Below are 22,109 nucleotides of genomic sequence, written 5' to 3' on the forward strand. Positions count from 1 at the left end.
TGATAAGGAGAATGATTTATTAAAAGCTCACCCATAACATGGCTTTACCACTCGGATTACAAACCAAACAGAATTACCGCCTCACTGTCATCAGTTGCCATTGCATGTGAAGATGAAACACGGAGGAGACGGAGACAGCGTACAATGAATTTAAATATAATGCATATGCACATACACATATACACATAAAAGCATATACATAGATGTGTACATATTTTACATTTTCCAGTCAGGGTTGAGAAGAACAAGGAAGAGAAAGAAACGAACCCAAACTGTTCACACAGTATATATGCTTATTCAAGTGACACTTCTGAGCTGCGTTCCGGGGCGTCTGCACTTGGCTCTCTCTCCACCTGTCAAGTTGGAGTTCGTCACCGCTTCAGACTGAGTGGTCCAGGCCTTCGTGGGTAAGAAGGCGGCTGCCCGGCTGGAAGGACTGTTCGTGTGGAGATCTGGGAGTTGGCGCTTCCTCTGCCCGTCTGCGGGGCAGGGGGGTCCCAGGCGTGGGCGCAGGGAGCTCCTCACTCGTAGGGCGGCAAACCAAACAGCTCGGGCTGGAAGTCCTGCAGGGACCCCAGCACGAGCGTGGCCTTTGTGGTCAGGTGTCGGCTTAAGTTTCTGTCGGGAACCATGACCACCTGCATCCCGGCTGCAAGGGCCGCCTCCACCCCGTTCGGAGCGTCTTCAAAGACCAGGCACTGTGGGGTGAGGGAGACAAAGAGGGTTGAGACGGCCTTCTCCATAAGCACTCATGGAGCCTGGGTTTTCACTACCCAGTGTCAGCATTTCAGGACGTACTTCACCACGGCAGCCATGTCGGCATGCAGACAGACAGAAAGGAAACGTAGGCTTTCCCGTTTAGGCACCACGGGGAGGAGAGGACTCCGTCCCTCACAGGGTCCGTGGGCATCGCACAGGGGAGAGGGTTCCATCGCCGGCCCAAAGCCTTGCTGAAATGTGGCACAGCTGGGTGGCGAAGCTGGACTCTCGCTCTAAAACTTTATTTTATTCAAATCGTAAGAATCTGTTCAATTGACAACTGGCCATGTAGAACACGAGAGGAAATTGTGGGGGTAGTGGGGAGCTTTTTCGATGTAATATAATTTCAGAGCTGCTAACATTCCAAGTACTGTAGTTTGGAAATCAAATGGTTAGGGTGTTTTAGTGACAGACTCAGCCCCTGGGTGTGCCAGTCGTGTACCAGACGTTTCCTGAGCACGGAGATTTAGTACCAGGTGCGGTATGTCTTCTGGCTCATTCAGATGCCCACATCCACACGGGGGTGTCTGCGCCCTGTGTGCATCAGGAAGGTCCTCAAAGTGCCATCCTGTGACCGTGCAACTGCAAGTTTCACATCAGGACTCGCCCCAAACCAGAGACAGAAGTCTACCCCACGGAGGAATAGATGTGTTATCCATATACTGCCTTCCCTCCCAGGAAAACATGCACTGGGAAAGTGTCCTTGGCTCCTGGAATTCCACACTGAGCATGAAATCAGCTTTATTCTCTTCCAGTGAGAGCGCAGGAACCAGACACCTAAGAGGGCTGCTCTCGTCACACACACACACACACACACAGACACACACACTCACTCTCTCTCTCTCTCACACTCTCTCTCTCTCTCTCTCTCTCTCTCTCTCTCTGTCACACTGTTACTGCTGGTCTGCTCTGGAACAGGTCACTGACTTCTTTTCTTTCCTTCCCTCCTTTACTTTCCTCTGGGGCTGAGTTATTTATGAGCCGACTTGCCCCAGGGCCAAGGCAAGGACAAAGTGAGTTACTACTTCTCGTGACAGTAGGTCAGCACCAGGGACCTGCACAGCGTGGGCTGGGGCCCAGGAGAAGGAGCGAAACCTGGACAGCCCTGGGCACACAGGACAGCTAGGCCCACCGACGTCCTCGGAGGACTTCTGAAGCCCCCTGGCAATTTTTTTTTTTTCTTTTAAACAGATTCTCTGCTTCTACCGTGAGATGATGGTCTCCATGTCAGGGTGGGGAAATGGCTGCTTATACGGTCCAGGTGTGCTTCTTGGTTATCTGATGCTGACACTTCCTGTTGGTGACATTTCTGTCCCTGCCTTTTTACAGTTATGACCTGATCGTATTCTAAATGTCCCTATTGTTTGATCTGGGACCACAAACAGGCACTTAAATGTCAACTGACTTCAACTGACATTCTGTTTTGAAAGACCTGAGGATCTGGAAGCCCTGTGCAGTGCACCCACGAAATTCCAGCTGGGGCCGAGGAGGAGATCTGGTTGATCCCTTGGGGTAACGGTGGTAAGCTGGAGTCCTGAAGGCAGGTTTTGTTTTGTGTTTGTGCCGGGCTCCTTCCCAGGAGGACGCAGGCAGCTGCGAGGGGAAACTGGTGGCTCAGAAACCATGGCACTAAGCAAAACAGGGGCCCAAAACCTCTGTCCTCATCGGAGAACCGCGGGCAGTGCATTCACACCCGGAGGCCCGGTCCACATGCCGCTGAAGGTCCAGGAAATAAAAGGAGGAATGGGGGCGTGGTGAGGACAGGCTTGCTGGGTATTTATGGCCCCGATTCAGGGAGCGTAACTGACACACCCTCCTTCTGAAAGTCTCCCTGCCCCTCCAGGCGTGCACCGCTTACTGGTTTCTGTTTTCAGTTCACCGTTTGCCCCCACCCAATTCTGGAATGAATCATCCCCTCATAGCTCTGAGGTGTGAAACATAACTTTCAGGACGCAAGCGGTGAAGAACGGCGAACATCACGGAGGCCAGCCTGAGGGACAGCAGGGAGGACGGGCGTGGGGGGCGAGGCGGCAAGACACGCTGAAGTGTGTCCGTGTCTGTCAGCCAGAAAGGCTGGGCCCCGCAAGTGACTCGGGGGAAAAAGCCAGCAGGCGGACCAGGGAGTCTGGACAGAGCCGTTTGAGATGCTGACTCCTCTGAAAGGCCGAGCGCGATGGCAGCCCATTGTAAATACGGTCAGAGGAGTAACTGAGGCCCTGAGTGTGCACATGTGTCGGGAGCACCTAACGTCCCTCCTACCCCCTTTCCCCTTTCTCCTTTCCCCCGCCCTCCCCGCTCAGCAGTTGTCAAAAACGCCCTCCCAGGGCGGCAGTGGGGCTCTGTACACCTGCTGACGAGAGTTCCAGAAGGGCAGAGACACTGCAAGAGAATCTGAAGTCTTAAAAGCGGATGGGCCAGTCCAGGCGAGCGGGGAGGACGAGAGTCTGGCAGGAAGACTTAGCTGCAAACGGGGCTGGGTGGGCCTGTGCCGTTGACGGGGAACGGGAACCTCTGGGCCTCTCTGCCCAGGCCTTGTTCTCACACAAATTGAGCAGAGCAGCTAAGTGCAGGACAGAAAACAGACACGACGCGAATCCGGCCAAGAACCAGCACCAGCGCCGGGTCCACACGGCCCACCCAGCACGGGACTTGATTCCCAGTCACGCGACAGCCCTGGGAACTGTGGGGCATCCCCCTCCGTCTTAGAAACAGCAGGATTACCAAGCAGCACACTGTAAAAACGCCTCGAAAGGTTTCTGTGCAGCCATCACTCTCTGTGTCTTGACCCATGTGTCCAAAGCTTCTAAGGATGACTCGGGGAAAAGCACCCCATGTCTAGAAACCTGAACACTGTGTGGCCATTGACTGCTCGGCTTGTCTAAGCATTAAAATGAAAGAGTGCATCTTTGAAAGTTACCCAGGAAGATGTGGCCCGTTCATCACGGGGTTCGAGGGGCATAAAACCATACAAAGACATAAGCTAAACCATACAGCTTACATCATACTCGAATAGAAGGAGGAAATACTTTCCTCTTGCAAGCACCAAGATATCTCCTGGCAGTTTCTAATCGCCACACGCAGCCAACGCAGGCCACGCTTTGCCCGTCCTCTTCTTTTTAAGTATTTCACTGCTCCCTTAGTGACCAGCCCAGCCCTTCCCACCCTGCACTGACTGACAACACTTGACCTTCAACTCACTCCCACCTCCTTGTAAAATGTGAACAAGGTAATTTGCACTTTGGTTTCTGCAGAAAGAGACCTCCCTCTCGACAAAGGGTCTGCAGGGGCGGCAGGCAGGTGGAGAGGTCACGGGAGCAGAACACCCTTTCTCCCTCCCGGACCCCTCATTTCATCCCCCCTCCAGGAGATTCTGTGGACGCGGGTGGGTACGAACGTTCCATGCCCATGTGACTAATGCAGTGACCTTTGCAGCACAGCACACGTAGCGGGCACTCCAAGGCACACGGCCATGACTTCAAAGAAGTTGCTGGTGACAACTGTCCTTCTCACAGCTTCTGCTGGGCTGCGACGAGGTGGGGCTGCACTAAACGCACCTTCTTGAGGTGCCGGGCAAAGAGCGGGCATCTGAGGAGCAGCTGCCAAATTCGAGGAAATGGCACAAGTTCCCTGTACAGGAGTCAAAGCAACAAAGGGGGCCGAGGAGTGTCCAGTGGAGGGCAGCAGCCAGCCCAGCCCTCTCCTGCTGACAGACTAGGCAAGGTGACAGGGGACAACCTTTAAAAGAATGACACAGCCCTTGAGGCTACGACATAAACTGGTTAGAACCAACCAGGCCCAAGATGGCGGAAGATCCGACTTGCAGGAGACCTTGAGCCTCACTATACGCTGACTGTGATACATCAGCTGCTAAATGACACACCTGCAGGCATCATGAGTTCCCAGACTGACCTAGGAAGCCAAAAAGCGGGCAGTGGCCCAATTCCTGGAAATCCCCACCCCCTCCCCCAAAATATTTGGAATAACCCTCCCACTTGTTACCTATGAAATTATCCAGCTCATAAAAAATAACCACCGTGCACCCCGGGGCGGCTCTCCCTTCTGAGATGAACCGCATTCTGTGTCTGGAATGTACGTCTCTCTAAATCAACTAGCTTTCACTACTATGCCTCGTTCTTGAATTCTTTCCTGCGCGAAGGCAAGGATCTCACTTGGTGGGGCACATTGCAGGGGCTCACCCAAGACGTGGGTCATGCCCATCGTCTGGTTTCCCCTTCTCCTGCAACACTGTCAAGGGTGAGGGGCCTGAGCCAAGGCGAGCTGAAGGTCACAGCAGCACGCAGGTGACAGAATGTAGGAACAGCGCCCGGCTCTCCAGAATCTACTGCTCTTTTCACTTTACCAAGCTGAAGGCTAAAATATATCTGAATTCCATCTGCAGGAGAGCAGATGAGCTTAATTAAACTGTAGCTTGAAGGGTTTAATTTAGAAAGAATGACATTTCCAACTACTGGGGAGGTGAAGCGAAGTGGTTCGTAGGCTCAGCTCCCGGAGGCACTGCACCACCTTCTCTGAAGATGCCTGGGTCCAGCAGTGCCCTGGAAGATGGCCCGTGTCCACGATCTTCACCCAGGCGCTTGTCGAACCACCCAGAGAGGCAGAAGGTCCTTTAAAGGTGAGGATCCTACGAGTGAGACGGCCCACTTGATAACTAAGAAGTTGCACAAAATAGAGTCCTTGTCTGACAGTGGTGGAGAGAACGGATAGAAGCCGACGGAATTAGGGAAATCCTCTGGAAGCAACAGAGTTTGATGGATGATATGCTGCATGCTGGGGCAAAGGAGATTCCCAGCTCTCTGATGTGGAGGGCACTGGGGCCATCATTCTGTGCAGGGAAGGAGAGCCTGCTTTGTCACACCCTGGGTTTGAGGCCACTGTGGGAGGGTCAGGTAGAGAGATGAGGGGCCTCCCCACGTCCTGGGTGAGTGGAGGTGGGCTGGGTGTGGAGCTGTAAAGAGGAGGAGGGAAAGATGGAGACGAGGAGGGAAAGAGGGAGACAGGGTCTGGGCAATCTCAGTTTTCCACAGTGAGCGAGGACCCAGGATGGAGGAAGCCCCAGGGACAGCGGGGTCTGAGGGGGAGCCAGGAGAGGCGGCGGAGGGGCCAGGTGAGGGGCAGCCCCGCGGCGATGCCAGGTTCCTCATAGGATCAGGTGTGTCATCAGATGGCCCGGGGCCCCTCCCCTCTTACTTCCAGGGGCTCCCACCTGTGTGCAGAGTCACCGTCCCCACCGTGCTTCTCCTCCTCAGCCCAGGCCAACAAGGACTCAGTCATCAGTCCTGCTCCCCTGCTCCCTGCAGTTCTCCAAGACAAACACTGTCCAGATCTGAGGTGACACTTGGTAATTAATTTTATGTTTTAAACAATTACACGTGTCCCATTTTTAAGTCATACACTTTTCTGGAACTCATGAACTTTTTACATGGGACTATGTCCTGTCTAGGGAGCAAAGCTTTTCCTTTTGCCAGGTAAAACACAAAATTTGACCTGAGGTCACTCTGGTTCACTGTCATGACTCTCAGAGGACCTGGCATTGTGTGTATGCAAATTTCAGTACCTCTGAAAGCAACGCCCGTGATTATTCATTATATGTGAAGCCAGGTATGATCCAAATCGAATCACTAAGACAATTTTCGACTTAACCACTACTTTTAAGTTGAAACTTTCATTGTATCACTTTTTGCAGTAGATTGGACTCCATACATTAATTTTGTAATATCAACTTCAATTTTCACACTGTGAGACATCAAAACTTTGATGTCTTAAATGTTACGTTTGATCAATTTTTTGTCAAGAGCACTCATATCTAAGGTTTAAGTTTTATTTGTCTTCATGCTCTGTGCCAGACAGTGAACTACCTATAAATAAGCACCACAATATTATGACACAATATATACACTTAACTAGTAAACTTTAGGTACTGTTGTAAAAATGACTGAGCTTTGCATGCATTTTGTTGTAAATTAGTACTTTTGTTTATGTTCTTCACTTTTTAATCCATCTATCCACTCATCCACCATGCATTCATCCATCCATCCATGCACCCACCCACCTATCCATCCATCCACTCATCCATTTATCCATCCATCTACGATCCATCTATCCATCCACTCATCCACCATCCACCAATCCATCCATTTTTCCAGGCATCCACCATCCATCCATCCACACAACCATTCACCCATCCATCCATCCACCATCTCTCTATCCATCCATCCACTCTTCTACCATCTATTCATCCATCTAGCCACCCATCCATCCATCCATCCACCCATCCGTCCACCCATTCATGCATCCACCATCCATGCATCCATCCATCCACCCATGTGTCTATCAAAGTAACCATCCACCCATGTACCCATCCCTATCTATCTACCTACCTACTTACCCACCCAGCCACCCACCTATCTATAGCTGTGCTATGGTCTGTTATGGCTGTGCTATGCTACTATTTTACTGAATTAACTTGAGTCTGAAAATAAAAATAATAAAACCAGTACTGACATAAACATATTTATAACCAAATCCTCTAGAGCTGCAGGCTACATACATGAATGAATCACACCACCAAATTGATGCCTCTTCCTTTTGAGAAAAGCTTTTGAAGAAATGTAGGATTTAACAACTCTGTGGGCATGGGTGGCAGGCTTCCTAAGGCATTGTCACTTTATTCATGAAAACTACATTGTGAGGCACCCTCAGTGTCTGTTTTAAAGTGCATGCATGTAAATTAAGTGCTGAGCAAAGGACTTTAAGATAGCTCAGAAAACTTTCTCTTATTTTCCCTTTTAATAATACAGATTGTGTCCACCGATTTCTCAGCAACCACTAGAAAGCCCAGAGAAGCTTGCAAAGGCGCCAAGTACTTTTAAGAGTCTTAAAACAAGTGTTGAGAGTGCTGCATGGTCAACAGAATCCTTTTTCCTCTTCCTACTTCCTCTATGTAGTCAAGTAAATATGCAGTCACGTCCGTTTCCTCGACCTTTACCAAGACACATGTGAAACACAGGTGGGCCCCAAGGCCCCTGTTAGTTTCGCATGTTAAGAGTCAACTATGACAACAGCCTTGAAGATGATCCACCGACATGACTAATACTCCTAAATATATACTATAGGCTGAACTGTGTTTCCCCAAACTCAAATGCTCTACCTTAACACCCAATCTATTTGGAGATAGAGTCCCCAGAAGGATTTTAAGGTGACACGAGTCCCAAGGGGGGCCCTAACCAGTTAGGGGGTAGTGTCCTTCCAAGAAGAGAAAGAGGGAAGCTGCTGTCTCTGCCCTCTTCCCGCCCCCCACTCAGAGGAAAGGCCACGTGGGGGCACAGGAGCCCAGCAGCGAGCCCTCCCCAGAAGAGAACCAGCCACAGCCCTCACACTGGACTGCCGGGGCCAGGAGCAGCGAGGACACACGCGTGTGCTGTTGAGGCTGCAGATGTGTGGTGCTGGGGCCGGCAGCCAGCGCACACTCGTGCTGTATGCAGGACAGTCGGTTGTATGCAGTTTCCAATCAGCACTTCCTCAGAGGAAGTGCCTGTACACGTCTTAGATCAAAACTGCCCATGGTCTGGGGAGAGGAAGCAAATGTTTCCAGGATGCCGTGACTCCACGAACGCCTCCAACAGCAGCAGCACGGCGCGGTTTGTCTGCCTTTGGGCGTAGCTCCTAAAGAGGCTTAAGCAACAAACAGGATTATCACGGGACAGAGGGTGCCTGTGCCGACCTGCGGAAGTGATTTTCCTCACTGCCGGCAACGCCGTGTGCCGGAGGGGCCGCCAGCCCTCGTGGGGAGTGACACAAACACACAGGGAAGGCCTCAGTCACTGCTGGACCTGGAGGGGGTCAAATCCATCGTTGCCAAATGGGCGGACGGCCAAGCTGCTGCTCCAGGGGTGATGTGTCACCGCCGCCAACGCCCGAGGCCTCCTTTCAGTCCGCGGGATGCCAACACCTGTTGTTTATGGCCCAGCAACCTGCCCACCGATGACGACAGGTCCTTGAAGGCAGGCCCTCCAGGATCTGCTTTACGTTCACAAAGGTGCCTGGGCTCTCCGTCCTGCGCACACACCGAGTGCCCACCGACCAGACGAAAGCCGGTTTTTATACACAACCATTGCCAAGTCAGCATGTGTGGAAACAACGATGTGCTGGATTCCAGGGGAGGCCTGCAACCTTTCTAAGCATCTCTCAGTTCATTTCTCAACTGTCTGCTAGGATGTCATTAGGTACGAAGTTTCCAGAATGTTCTTTGATGCAGCAGTCCAGAGAAACTGTTTGTGAAAACGAGCCTCATCACATTCACCGAGGGACTGGATGTTCTGATGTACAATTAGCACAAACAAGTTCCCAGAAGGACCGCCCTGGATAAATCTGTTGTTTCAACGTTGATGGAGAAGTTTCCCAACCATGAAAGTCTGTTTTCAGAAAAAACCAATGAAGGTCCCCAAAACCAGCGCTCTGAGGACCATACTGGGGAAAGTTTGAAGACAAAATGCCTGACAGTGGCATGATTCACATGAATGCAAATAAATTCACTGTCTGTGTTTTCTCAGAGTGTTCTGAACCTCACCTGTGCAGAATGACTTTAACGTACACTGCTTACAATAAGTAAAATCAGATGAGGCAAATTTTCAGTTCAAATGTCCACCGGCTCTAACATGTAGGTCACACTTTTATTTCATTAGAAAGGGAAGTGGACGGAACGTAAGGAGACCTGGGAGGTGCCTTCCGTCTGAAGCCTCCTGAGGACAAAAGGTGTCCAAGGGGGCACGTGGCAGGTCACAGGGAGCATGTCCTGTCCGTTGTCCCTGTCCTCTTGGTGGGGAGGAGTGTAACATCTTCTCAGTCTTCGGATACGGAGGAGGCACCCTCCTTCCCCTCCAGTAACCTGGGATTCACAGAGAGCCTCAGCCCAAGAGTGGGACCAGCGGTCTGGAGAATAGTAAGGATGTGCTGGAGCCGGGCAAGGGGTGGGTGGGAAGTGGGGCATCGCTGGGCAGAGGCGGGGGACGCTGCAGAGCGGGCATCACACCCCTGAAGGCAGGCGTAGGGCCACTGGGGAGGGATCCTGGGTCCATGCGGGCCGAGAAAAATTCTCTAGTAGTATAAAGGGCAAGCCCTGAGTTTCTGAGGCTGTTCCTGGGGTTTGCAAACGGTGTGGGGGGACATCTGTTAACTAAGGGCCCCAGCTGACCCAGCCCTTTGTGTCACAGGGATCCCTGTGCGACCACAGAGCCACACCCTGGGTTTCCTGCTTCCTAGACACCACCCAGCAGATGCTCAGCATGGTGGAGTGAGAGCCACAGAGCTACCCAGGACTGGGGGTTCCCAGTGGTCCCCCAGTACCCCCAACACATGCCCGACTGATCACAGGCCGCAGGTACTTGTAGCTGCTGGTAAAATGAACAACGGAAGTATATTTACCTTCAAAAAAGGAACGTAGTAACAATAATACTGTCTGGGGGTTGGGGGGCTGGTCAAAGGAAAGGACTGATAAATACTGCATTCCATCAGCAATCTTCCTCTACCCTGACTGAGGACAAATGAGTGGACTGAACATGCCTCAACCTTTCATGGCTTTATCTGCTCATAGGTTTACATCATTTTAGCCGCTGACTCAGTTCCTCCATCTCATTGAACAGTGGCAGGAAGGACCTCCGACTCACCTCACCGATACGTCACCCCTGTGGGATGTGTGGTCCTCTATGCTGGACCCAGACTGGCCTGCAAGTGTGGATATCGGACCCCTTGTGACCTGGAGACCAGGGGCATTGGGGCAGCCAGGGGGTGACGGTCCCTTAGACGGTTAAAGGGACCTTGCAGATGGGATTCAGGTTGTGGACCTGGAGACAGGGAGGCGCCTGGACTAAATGGGTGGGCCTCGTCTAATCAGGTGTGCCCTCCACACAGAGAATTTTTATGGCTGGAGTAGGGGAGATGCTGCAGAAGGAGTGATTTCAAGAAGAGTAGGAAGAGTCTGATGCACCACTGCTGGCTCCGAGACGCAGGGCCCACGGCAAGGACCAGAGTGAGGCATCTAGGAGCTGCAGGTGAAGCCCGGTGACATGCAGCCAGGAGCAGGGACCTCAGTCCCATCCTGCAGGGAGCTGGATTCCACCGGATAAGCTACAGAGTGGGTGCTCCCCTGGCACCTCCTGTGCGGAGCCCAGCCAGCCACCATCTTGGTTCCACGCTTGTGACACTCGGACCAGAGGCCCTGCTATGCCAGGCCTGGGAGTGTGCCCTACGGAACTGTGAGATAGAAGTCTGCGTTGTGGTAAGTCACTATGCTTGTGTGTTACGTGTTACAGCAGCAGTGAAGAGGAACACGGGTCACTAGTCTAAGGTTAAGCGTCAGAAGTCAAAGTCTAGCTTCCTAGGTACACCCAGCTGATGGTGGAAAGAATAAAACAACGTACAACCACTGTGCCTTCTGGTTATGCTAAGAGGCCTTCAGCTAACAAAACAAACCATGGTCCAACTTGCTGACGGCCCAGAAAAAGGATCCTGGCAAGAAACTCCCAACCAAATGGCCAGTCCACTTCACTTGTGCAGAATTCACTTCCTGGTTACTTGCGCGTTCATCCAGGGGCCGGTGATGCCACATTTTAGAAGACAGTGAGGGGTCTGCCTTCCTCCGGTTCATGACCGAGACTCTCAGTATCAGGAGGACACTAAAGAGTAACTGGTCCAAGAGCCCCAGCACCCCTTGAAGAGAACTGGACCCTCTTGGAAGCAGTTCAGACAAGCTATTGCCAAGTCCGGACTGAATGGGGGTGACCAGCTGTCCCCACTGGCCCGGGATTAGGTCCGGCCAATGGGTGACCAGACATCCCCACTGGCCCGGGATTAGGTCCAGCCACTGGGTGACCAGCCGTCCCCACTGGCCCGGGATTAAGTCCGGCCAGTGGGTGACCAGCCGTCCCCGCTGGCCCAGGATTAGGTCCGGCCAGTGGGTGACCAGCCGTCCCCGCTGGCCCGGGATTAGGTCCAGCTAATCGAGATGACTTAGTCACCCTAGTTTAAATGGGCAAAATGATGGGGACGTATCCATTCTGGACACACTTTCCGAGGATGGTCTTTAACAACCTTGAGAAAATCACCCTTGAGTTTGTTAAAGGCCACCCTTCCTTAGAAATTACTGGGGACTGTTAACTGAGCATCTCTTTAACCTAGCGTGTGACCAGTCCAGTGTGTCTCGGGCATTTTATTCACTGTCAGTCCCCAAGGAGCCTTTGTAGAAAGACATTTTTTCACACCAGCAGGTGCCGATGGTACGCCAGTAACTCAGACGAGAAAGCTAAGAGGAATCCTGGAGTAACCAGCATAGGAAGGAGCAGCCAGGCTAAGCGGTTTACACGTCACGGGGGCTGTGAGGAACTGGGGACACTGAGGCGGAATCGGACCATAACAACACTATCATTCCAGTGTTTCAGAAACATTCCAAAGGCAAAACTATGGAATTAGGAAGAAATTCTCAGCACTGTCAGTTCAACGTCATCGCTCCCCTCTTCCAGCAGAATTGAGTGTGTCTAACAAGATTATGCGTGGGCATGACTGTTCAGTTAATTTTTTAGAAATCCCGAGATACAGCTCACCCTTACACATACCTGGAGTCCTGTCACATTTTCACTCTGTGCTGGTGGCTTAAAATAGACAGGTCATATGCACACACTGCGATGACGACCTAATGAGAACTGTCATTCTTTGAAACGGCGATACGAGATTTTACCCCCTCGTGTGCAAATACACGACGAACTGAGAAAATGCTTAGGCGTCATACTGGGAGCACCGCATTATTTGAATAAATTATAAAGGAGCCCCTCGAGTCGTGCTACCAATCCCCGTAACAGAAAAGTCGCTTCTGGCGTATCATTTCAGCCATTCACATTTTGTTTGATGTATGTGTCTGTGTGTATGAATACAAGGAATGAGGAAAAATTAACTGCTTAGCAATCTATTTACCAGGAGTCACACTGAACAAAACCTAACAGAAACATGACAGAGAGGCCCAGGGGAGACCTCTTGTTGGGTTAAGCCTTGGTGACAGCCCAGGGACATGCTGCGGCCACTGTTTCTGCTTGTTCCACTGGGGGGACGTGAAGGGGCCGGGAACAGGTCAAAGGCAATGACTATTTGATGTTAAAACGGAGAGGCATGCGGGTCAGGTGATCTGGGAAGAAGCCTGTGTGGGAGGTTTATCGCATCTGCCGTCCAGGGAGGGTGGGTCCCTCCCATCATTCCATCAGCCACAGTGAGTTCCAGGTAATTATGGTTTTAGATACTGCAAATGCAGTTGTCAGCTATGCAGTATCCACCTATGGAATGTCAGGTAGCCCATTTCTTAACGGCAACTGGGAAATGTCAGACTGGCTGCATAACTTACCCGTCATCAGAGGGTCATGCGCTACGGACCGGATTTCAGCGGTGCTGCCGGCAGGGGGAGTCGCTATGAAGGTCTGGGGAGGTGAGAGGGAACAGGTCTCATCGCTGGGCAGGAGGGCTGGACTGGACACCAAGGCACTGGAGCCACACGGGTGGGAAGGAACGAGGAGGCGCTGGGAGGAAGGCTGCAGGTTCCCGGGGCGAGATCAGAGGGGTCCGTGAGTTAGACCGCAGGTGGGCTGAGCACGAGAAGGGGGAAGAGGTCTCCCGACCCAGGGATCACGGCGCCTGGCGTGGGACCAGCTGGTTAAAGTGGGAACCAGACCAGGGTCCTGGAGACCAGGACTCACTGAGGCCACGTGGGTGGTGAAGTCAGGACTTGAGGTCATTCAGGAACGCGGAGGCCGGGGAGCTCAGCAAGCAGAGGCCTTGCCTTCGGCCAGCCAGATGGCAAACATTCAGAGGAGGAAGCAAAGAAGGCAAGGAGTCTTGGGTAAGAAAAGAACAGGGCCGTTCGGTGGTGAAGGGGCTCTGGAACATGCCACGGGGACCCAAGGATTACTCTGAGCTGGAGACACTTGAGAATCAGCAGCTGCAGGAAGAGGCTTTCTCTAAATTCTCCTTATCTTCCTGAAAGCAAAGCCTCCCTAAAGAATTCACCTGTCATAAGTCCCCTCCCCAGGAGTTTCACACCTGGGGAAGGTTGGCTTTTTATGGCTGAAAAGAAGTCAGCAGAGGTCAGCGCCTGGAGAAGAAATCACCTGAACAGACGCCGTCCTACAGCTATCTTATCTCCCACCTGTTCTCCTAAGAGCCCATTTGTTTTCCCCTAAAAGTCACTTGTGCTTCCAGAAGTGCCCCTTTCTCTGTCCCAAGCCCCTATTAAGATGGTATATAAGCCCCAGGTTCTAACTGCCGCCTTGAATCACACTGTTCTGTGAACTGCCTCGTTCTTATAGAAACAGAAATGTGTATTTTCTCTGGCTAACGTCATCTGTCAGTTTAATTTACAGCCCCCAAGGACCGAACCTAAGAGAGGACAGAACCTAAGAGAGGACAGAAAATGCTCTTCCTCCTCCACAAGCAATCTCGTCCACAGAAGCTCAGAGGGGACACCAAGCAAAGGCAGATTCGATGAAAGAAAAGATGTGTAAGGGGAGGAATTATGAAGGTAATCGTTGAGATCTTCTTCTAATGAAAAAGGGAGGTCCTGGTACACCAGGTGATAAGAGACAGGAGATACATACCAAAGACAGTGACCAGAGGCCCTTGTATTTTGCTCAGGGGTTCTGAGTGACAGGAGAAGACGGTCATGAGGCCTGGGCAGTGATGGCCAAGGCTGAAGGGTCCCTGAGGCCCTGCGAGGTGGCCCACTAGGACCCAGTGGCTCTCGTCTCCCCCGCGAAGAGCTCCAGCATGGCTGCACACCCATTAATACTGGGGTGCTGGGAAGAGAAGGACTGACTACAGAACACTGAACCCCCCACAGGGCAGAGGCCCAGCACAGCGCTCCAGGCCGCCTAGTGTTAACTTTAAATTGGACAGAAGCAAAGGGCACACTTGACCCCTGCTATTCTGGGAGGGGAGAAGCGCTTCACAGAGGGTAACAAACGTCAGGAACACGCCCACAGCCTATGTCTGTCTGCGGACTTTGGGCACAGACACAAGGCACACTGAAAAGAGGCACAGACAATGAGTTTTTCAATGAACATGTTTCCTTGTCAAGAGATTATGTAAAACATGTCGACTGCCATTTCAGGTACCGAAAAGTCAACTCAGGTGGTTACTTCTGTTTGCGAAGAAATGCGCTTTTATGACAAAGTCATTGTGCAGTTCAACAGAACTCACTTACTCATTTTTTTTCTTTTCACTCTCTAGGTATATAAAAGCTTAATGTGCGGAAGTTGCTTCAAGACAAAAACAAAACAGAAAAAGTAATTCAAAAGAAGACCCTGAAACTCAGCCCTTAACGTTAGCAAGAGAACGAAAACACGCAGAGTCGCGATGGCTACGGTTTTAAAAGATGGATTTCAGGTTTCACTTGTAATGTACTAAATAGAACCCAGGAAATCACGTGTGAACATGCCATCATTTTTATCTTGCAACAAAGATGTGCCTTTTTCAGGCTAGGCACTCGAGTGGCAGAGCTCACATGGCTGGGGGCTGGGGGTGACTCTGGCCTGGTCCCTCCACCTGCTCCAGGACCCTGAGTCCCCCGGCTGTCTGGAAGCCTGCAGACGCCTGTGTGCTGTAAAGGCTGGGGTGATGATAACCCCTGGCCCACGGTAACCTGTGCCCCGTGGGGCCCCTGGGGTCAGTGGGGGACGCCCACATGCCGAGGCCTCCTTGGCACCCAGCAAGCACTCAGTGATGCTCGCGAGCATGAAGATGGGTGAAGGGGACTTCTGAAGAGGGCATATGAGGACCGCGTACTTTAAATACAAAAGAATGATACATTAAAAAAAAAAAAAAGAATGATACATAAGTTAACTTAGAAGAACACGCTTTCAGTGAAAACTTACTAAATGCCAGCTCTGTGAGGCATCTTCTCCTAGTAAAATGGTAAGTGATTTCTTAACAGAAACGTCCCCTTTCTTGCTACGTGCTTTCTACTGCTTTCCCGTTACTGCTGCTGCACCGAATGCATCTGCGGACACCCACAGCATAATAAATTCCCCACGGCAACCGTGACTCTCTCTGGGGACTGAACAACCACGTGAAACGCCCTTGACCTTTGAGGCTCACCGCCCCCACGTGCTGGCGCCTGCACTGCGTCAAAGAGAAAGCGTGTCCTATTTCCACAAGCCTCTTTGCAACTGTTTCCCGTACTTGGAAGACAAGTCCAAGTACAGGATGTGGGGTGCCTCCCCAGCCGGGAGCCCGGTGACCCCTTCCTGGCCCGTTACACCACGCTCAACCCCAAACCCCTGACCGTGTCTGCCTAAGAAACAGGACAGGGGAGGTTTCATTCCTGCAAGTCACACACCTGCACAAAGAAACGTGGGTTAGTAACTAGGGTAGAGGCGGTGCTTGCCCAGTTCTCCCCGACAAGTCTAGCACAGACAGGGCAGCGCGGGAACGCAGGGATGCTCCAGCTCCGTGCAGAGCCTGGGGGCCACGCGAGGGGAACTCCTGCACAGGCGGGCGCCGGACGGTGGTGCCCTGCTCTTCCTCGCTTTCACTGCAACTGCTCTCCGGCAAAGCCAGCCACATGAACTTTGTCTCCACACGCACCGGGAAACCTGGAAACGCCACGGCTCTGTGAACAGGGCACCTGGCAACGGGAGGACGGCCTGGAGCAGGGAGAAAGGCAGCAGCCTCCTCCTTTCACTGCCGCAGCCACACAAAGGGGCAGCGCGTTCAAGGCCACCCTCTTATGTCATCTTTATCGGCTGTGAAGATGGGCCGCAAGCAGGTGCCTCCGACTGTGAGCCGCTCTGGGGACCAGTCTGCCCAGGGCAGCACCTCACTCATGGGTAACAGATATACATACAGCAACTGCAGCAAACAAAGAGAGTGGCTTCAGGAGGGCGTGCTGACCCGAAGGGGTGGGGAAATTCCTTAAGAAGGGGGCAGAGGTCTGAGGGAAGAAGAACCCATGTGTGTGCATGAGGTCTGCAGCAGGACGCCAGGCACACGGACGCACAGCTGTCCTGATGTAAGACGCAGAACCCCACGGCGCCCAGGACCTGCCCTGGCAGCCCCCGAGGCCTCATCTTTGACTCCACGGCTTAGCAGCTGGACCACCTCAGGCCCGCCCCTCGTGCAGTCGCTGATCTGAATCAGCCCATGTATGTGTGTTGCTAGGAATACCCCACCGCTGGCCCTCAATGAACGCGTGATGACTTTAGGCTGCGGTGTAATAAAAATATACGTATTTGGCCTTTGTCCCCGGTTTCCAGCACAGAGATCCTAAAACCCTTGGAATTTCCTGAGCAATAAGAGTGCCTTTTATTTTTTTTTATTGGTAATAAGCCCCTTTCAGCCACGCCTGAGTTTATGCTAAGGAAGTCACTCCCCTGGGCCCCCAGTCAAGCCAGACCAAGGCCGGTTTAAATGGTTGGAACCTTCATCCCGCCCCCAACTTCCAGGTCCAGAGACTCACCAAGGGCCAATGATTTTAATCAGCAGTGCCAGGTAATGGGGCCTCCATGAAGCCCCCTAGCAAACAAGGTTCTCGGAGCTTCTGCAGACACGGAGGTGCCGGGAGGGCGGTGCACTGAGACAGGGTGTGGAAGTGCCACCCCCCAGCCATACTTTGCACTAAGCATGACTTCTACTGGACGATTCCTCTTACAACACACCTGGAAGCGGATGCAAGGAAAGTGTTTTCCTGAGTTCTGTGAGTCATTCTCGTGAATTATGAAAACTGAGAAGAGGGTCGTGGGGGATCCCCCAAGTCTGTGGTTGGCGGGGCAGAAGGGTGAGTGGCCTGGCCACCCCACTGGTGGCTGGTGTCTGAAGTGGGGGCAGACTTGCGGGGCTGAGCCCTTAACCCAGGGGGTCTGCACTCACTCCAGGTCGTCAGTGTCAGAACTGAATTGGATCCTGAAAGGCCCAGTGGAGTCCGGGAAACCAAAGAAGAGTTATGTATTTTACACCAGAAATTGACACAACACTATAAACTGACTATACTTCAATAAAAATATATATACACAAAAGGGAAAAAGGAAAGGGGTTAAATGTATTTCAACTGCCCTGACAGGTTCAACGCTGGGCCCTGGGATGAAAAACCAGACCACTGAAAGATCATCCTCTCTCAACTGCATTGGGAGGGGACTTTGAGCAAGCTTCCCTGAACTAAATGGTCAGCATCCCATCGTGGCTCACTGGTTAGTGAGAGAGGTGAAGGGTGAGAAGACCCTTCATGGAAACTGTTCCTGGCACTAACTCCCCACAAAGCAGCATGCGGGCCACCGTCATCCTGAGGAATGCCCGTCATGCTGCAGACACGCCTGGGTCACCAGCAGGAACCCCTTGAGAAGCCTGGGATGCTGTGGGATTGCTGTCTGCAGATGGTGGAGGCAACGCCCTCTGTGTGAGCAGCTCCCGTGTGCGGCAAGGAGACCCTGCTGCAGGGCTGCACAGGCACCATGCACTCACTCCGAACACTTTCCCCAGTCTCAGAACCACTGCATGCCACCCACGGCCACTGCCAACCCTGCATAAGGAAGCAGCCCACGGAGGCAGGACATGGCTTCACGACGGCCTCCTTCCCAGGGAGAAACACAGAAGCCTGGGAACTTGCCCATGGAAAGCAAAGGCCGTGGTGACAAGAAGCCCTGCAGGAAGGAGACAGCCCTGAGGAGCATTCGTTCAGGTACAGGGCAGTGAGTGCTGCTGGCTTAACGTGACCTGGCCGACCGAATCAAATCAAGCCACCATGGGCGCGCGCTTCCAGGTCGGCTGGTCACACAGGAGGCCGCAGCCTGCATGGCGGAAGGCCCCTCCCCTGAACACAGCCGGCCAGCAGTGCTCTCTCAGGCCGAGGCCTCCCCAGATACATTCAGAAATCCGCACGACTCAGGCCGGGTCTCACCAGCCGGGGGGACATGGGGCGGCCGTGGTTCCCACAGGGTGAAGGGGTCTCCCTGTGCACCCCTACCTGATCAGGCCGAGGCCTCCCCAGATACATTCAGGCATCCGCACGACTCAGGCCGGGTCTCACCAGCCGGGGGGACGTGGGGCGGCCGTGGTTCCCACAGGGTGAAGGGGTCTCCCTGTGCACCCCTACCTGGTGACCCCAGTACCCCCCTCTCTCGAGTTGTACGGACTGCCGGGCAGCAGTGGGCACGGAGTGGAACCACACAGACAGTGTGACCCCCACTCCGCTGCCCCCACCCTTCATCCCTGCCAGGCTTACCTTCTCCATGGGGGGAGTGGGCGAAAACCTCCGGGCACACGCCAGGAATATGTCCGGCTCCGGTTTCCCACTCTTCACTTCGGGGTCATCCCCCAAGACGACGTGGTCGAACAGGCTGAAGAAGTCCTCGTGTCTGTGGGTCTTCATCTGGAAGGACGCGGTCCCCGAGCTGGTGGCCACGGCGCAGGGCACGCCGTGCCTCCGCAGGTGGCGGACCAGCTTCTCCACACCTGGGGAGGAGGAGGGACAGCCTTCAGGGACGGGGACAGGCGCCGGGCGCAGGCCTCCGGGGACGCCCCGACTCGGCCACGTCTTCCCAGGAACGAGAGTGCCCACACGCACTGTCCCCACAGCGGTTATCAGCTGGAACGTCCCCACTGGGCACAAAATCGGAAAGCCATTCAGAGCCTAGTGACAGCTTTTCCCAAAGTAACAGAGGAGATTTTACTGGGAAGATGTGGCCTTGCTTCCCCATCCTCTCAGAGCAAACCCTTTCATTTTGCTCTGTGCAAAGGAAGGCCCTGTGCACTCGGGACACTGTGTTGTGTCTGTTTTGAAGCAGGGACTACACAAGGACTATGCTCTTGGTGTTTTCTGAGAAAACTTTTGTCTTCTACAGAAAGCTATTCAGTCATTCCTCACAGCCCTGGATCCGGACCCAGCCTCCATCCGAGGCTGACGGAAAGGCCCCCCGGCTGAAGGAAAGCTGTCGGACCACCTACTAAGGGGCCAGAGAGAGAAACCACAACAACGCACCACGTGAAAGACACATTCCCCTACTCATTAATGGCAGGGCTTAAGTCCCAGGGACACGCGGGTTAATGCACTTATCCACAGAGCCACTGACGAAAGGGCCAGTCATCAGAAATGTGTCAAAAGTGACAGTTCAGCCCAGGCCGGTTACGACAGTAATGTCTAAATCCACCCAAAGTGCTATGGTTTGTATAAAATAGTATTTTACATTATCACGTCATTGTGACTGTTTTAATACTTTTTCAGTTGCTACAGAAAAGATGGATACGGTAATTTTCCCCCCCTAAACCAGAACCCATTTAGTGAGGAACAGATACTGAGCACCTGATCCTTCAGAGACGCTCAGAGGGAGGCGTGGATCTCAACTCCACGCCAAGACACGTGAAACCCTTTAAAGAATACATTAGAATCTAGCACTCGGATGGATGCCAAATTCTGCATCTGACATCCCATCAAAATTCCCACACTTTCAGAGGAGCAAACAGAACCCACAACCAGGAGGAAAAAAGCAGTCATAGAAATGGACGCAGAAATGGCCGAGACGATGGAATTACATAACCTTGTAGAACAGCTTTATAAATATTATATATACGCCCAAATCAGGGACTGTCAGAATGAAAAAAACTAAAACAAAAACAAAAGTGAGACCCGAATACATGTTGTCTGCAAGAAACTTACTTTCAAGATAAATACTTGGTTAGGTTAAAAATAAAAGGATCGAAAACTATGTATCATATCACTACCAATCAAGAGTCTGGGTAGCTATGTTAATTTAACAACAGGCAACCGGGCTTCAGAACAACGAATGACAATTATCAGGGACAACTTTGGACATTTCACAATGCAAAAATAGTTCAACTCATCAAGAAGATACGGTAATTCTAAATGTGTATGCATCAAATAACAGAGCTTCAAAATACATAAAGCAAAAACTCAAAGAACAGAAAGGAGAAACAGGGACAGAGGTTTCAAACTCCTCTCTCAGTAATGGACAGAACAAGAGAGACAAGATGAACCAGACGTCAAAAACACCATCAGGCAACTAAACCCCAATGACATTTGTATAACACTTTACCCAACAACAGCAGAATACCTATTATTTTCAACTGCATATGAAACACTCAACAAGAAGGAACATACTGTATCGGTCAGACAACAATTCTCAAAACATTTTAAAGAACCGAAATCATAAAAAGTAAGTTCCCTGACCACAGCAGAATTAAAACAGGCATTGACGATTGAATAGTACTTGAAAAATCAAAAATATTTGGACATTAAACAACACACTTCTATGTAAGACGTTGGTCAAATATGAAATCACAAAGGGAAATTAGATGACATTTTGTAGAGAATGAAAATATAACATACCAGATTTGTGGGACATAGCTAAAACATTTTTAGAGGAAAATTTATAGCATTAAATTCTTATATTAGAGAAGAGGGTCTCAGATCAGTGATATAAGTCATCACATTAAAAAACAGCTGTGAGAAAGAAGATCTACAATCTAAGGTTTTATCGTAAGAAGATGAAGGAAAAAGAGAAAATTAAACTCAAAAAAAAAAAAAAAAAAGAATGGAAGAATTAAAATAAGAGAGGAAATCAATGAAGTAGAAAACAGAAAAAAGAACACAGGAAACCAATTAAACCAAAACCTAGTTCTTTAAAAAGATCAATTTAATTGGGAGACTGTTACCTAGACAGATCAAGATTAAAAAAGAAAAAATCCAAGATTACCATAATGAAAGAGGGACAGCACTAAAGGCCCTTAACATGATTAAAAGGATACAGAAAAATATTATGACAGTTCATGCCAATAAATCTGACAACGCAGATAAAATGGACAAGTTCTCTGAAAGATACAAAGCTCCCTCAAGAAGACACTAATGACCTAACTAGCCCTATATCCACTAAAGGAACTGAATCTGTAGTTAAAACACGTCCCCAGCCGAGGGTTGGGTGGCGTCTTCGGTGGGTTTACCAAGGGTCTCAGAAAGAAAGCACGCCGACACTAAAGAAGCCTCGGAAAACCAAAGGGAACGCTCACTTCCCAACTCATTTTGTGAGACCAGACACAGGTCATACAACAGAACTACAGAGGCATGCGTCTCATGAACACACACACTTAGCCTCACCCTGAGAGCAAATTCCAACCAGTGGGAAAGTATTCCACCTGAAGACTTTCTATGGCGTTTGAATCTTCTATTTTAAAATATTAAAAAAAAAAAAAAGCCACACCATTCAATTCGTTTGCAACAACCACTGATGAATATCATGGAGAAATATGTATTATTTATTAGCTAAATTTCAATAAAAACCTTTACTGATCTGGTA

At 51.2% G+C, this 22,109-nt stretch overlaps 1 protein-coding gene across 4 annotated transcripts in view; it reads right to left on the reverse strand.

Annotated features, from left to right (window-relative positions):
* The window catches only part of PUDP (pseudouridine 5'-phosphatase), a 64,371-nt gene continuing 42,262 nt past the window's right edge, over positions 1 to 22,109 (reverse strand). For 3 of the 4 annotated variants that reach the window (XM_074359126.1, XM_074359122.1, XM_074359125.1), the window contains exons 3-4: positions 19,025 to 19,254; positions 705 to 13,346 (exon numbers count right to left, since the gene is read on the reverse strand). In XM_074359126.1, the coding sequence (XP_074215227.1) occupies positions 13,095 to 13,346; positions 19,025 to 19,254 (482 nt within the window). In that variant the 3' untranslated portion in view covers positions 705 to 13,094. The other variant, XM_074359124.1, reaches the window with a different exon arrangement.

Source organism: Camelus bactrianus, chromosome X (assembly GCF_048773025.1).
Source record: "Camelus bactrianus isolate YW-2024 breed Bactrian camel chromosome X, ASM4877302v1, whole genome shotgun sequence".
Classification (NCBI taxonomy): domain Eukaryota; kingdom Metazoa; phylum Chordata; class Mammalia; order Artiodactyla; family Camelidae; genus Camelus; species Camelus bactrianus.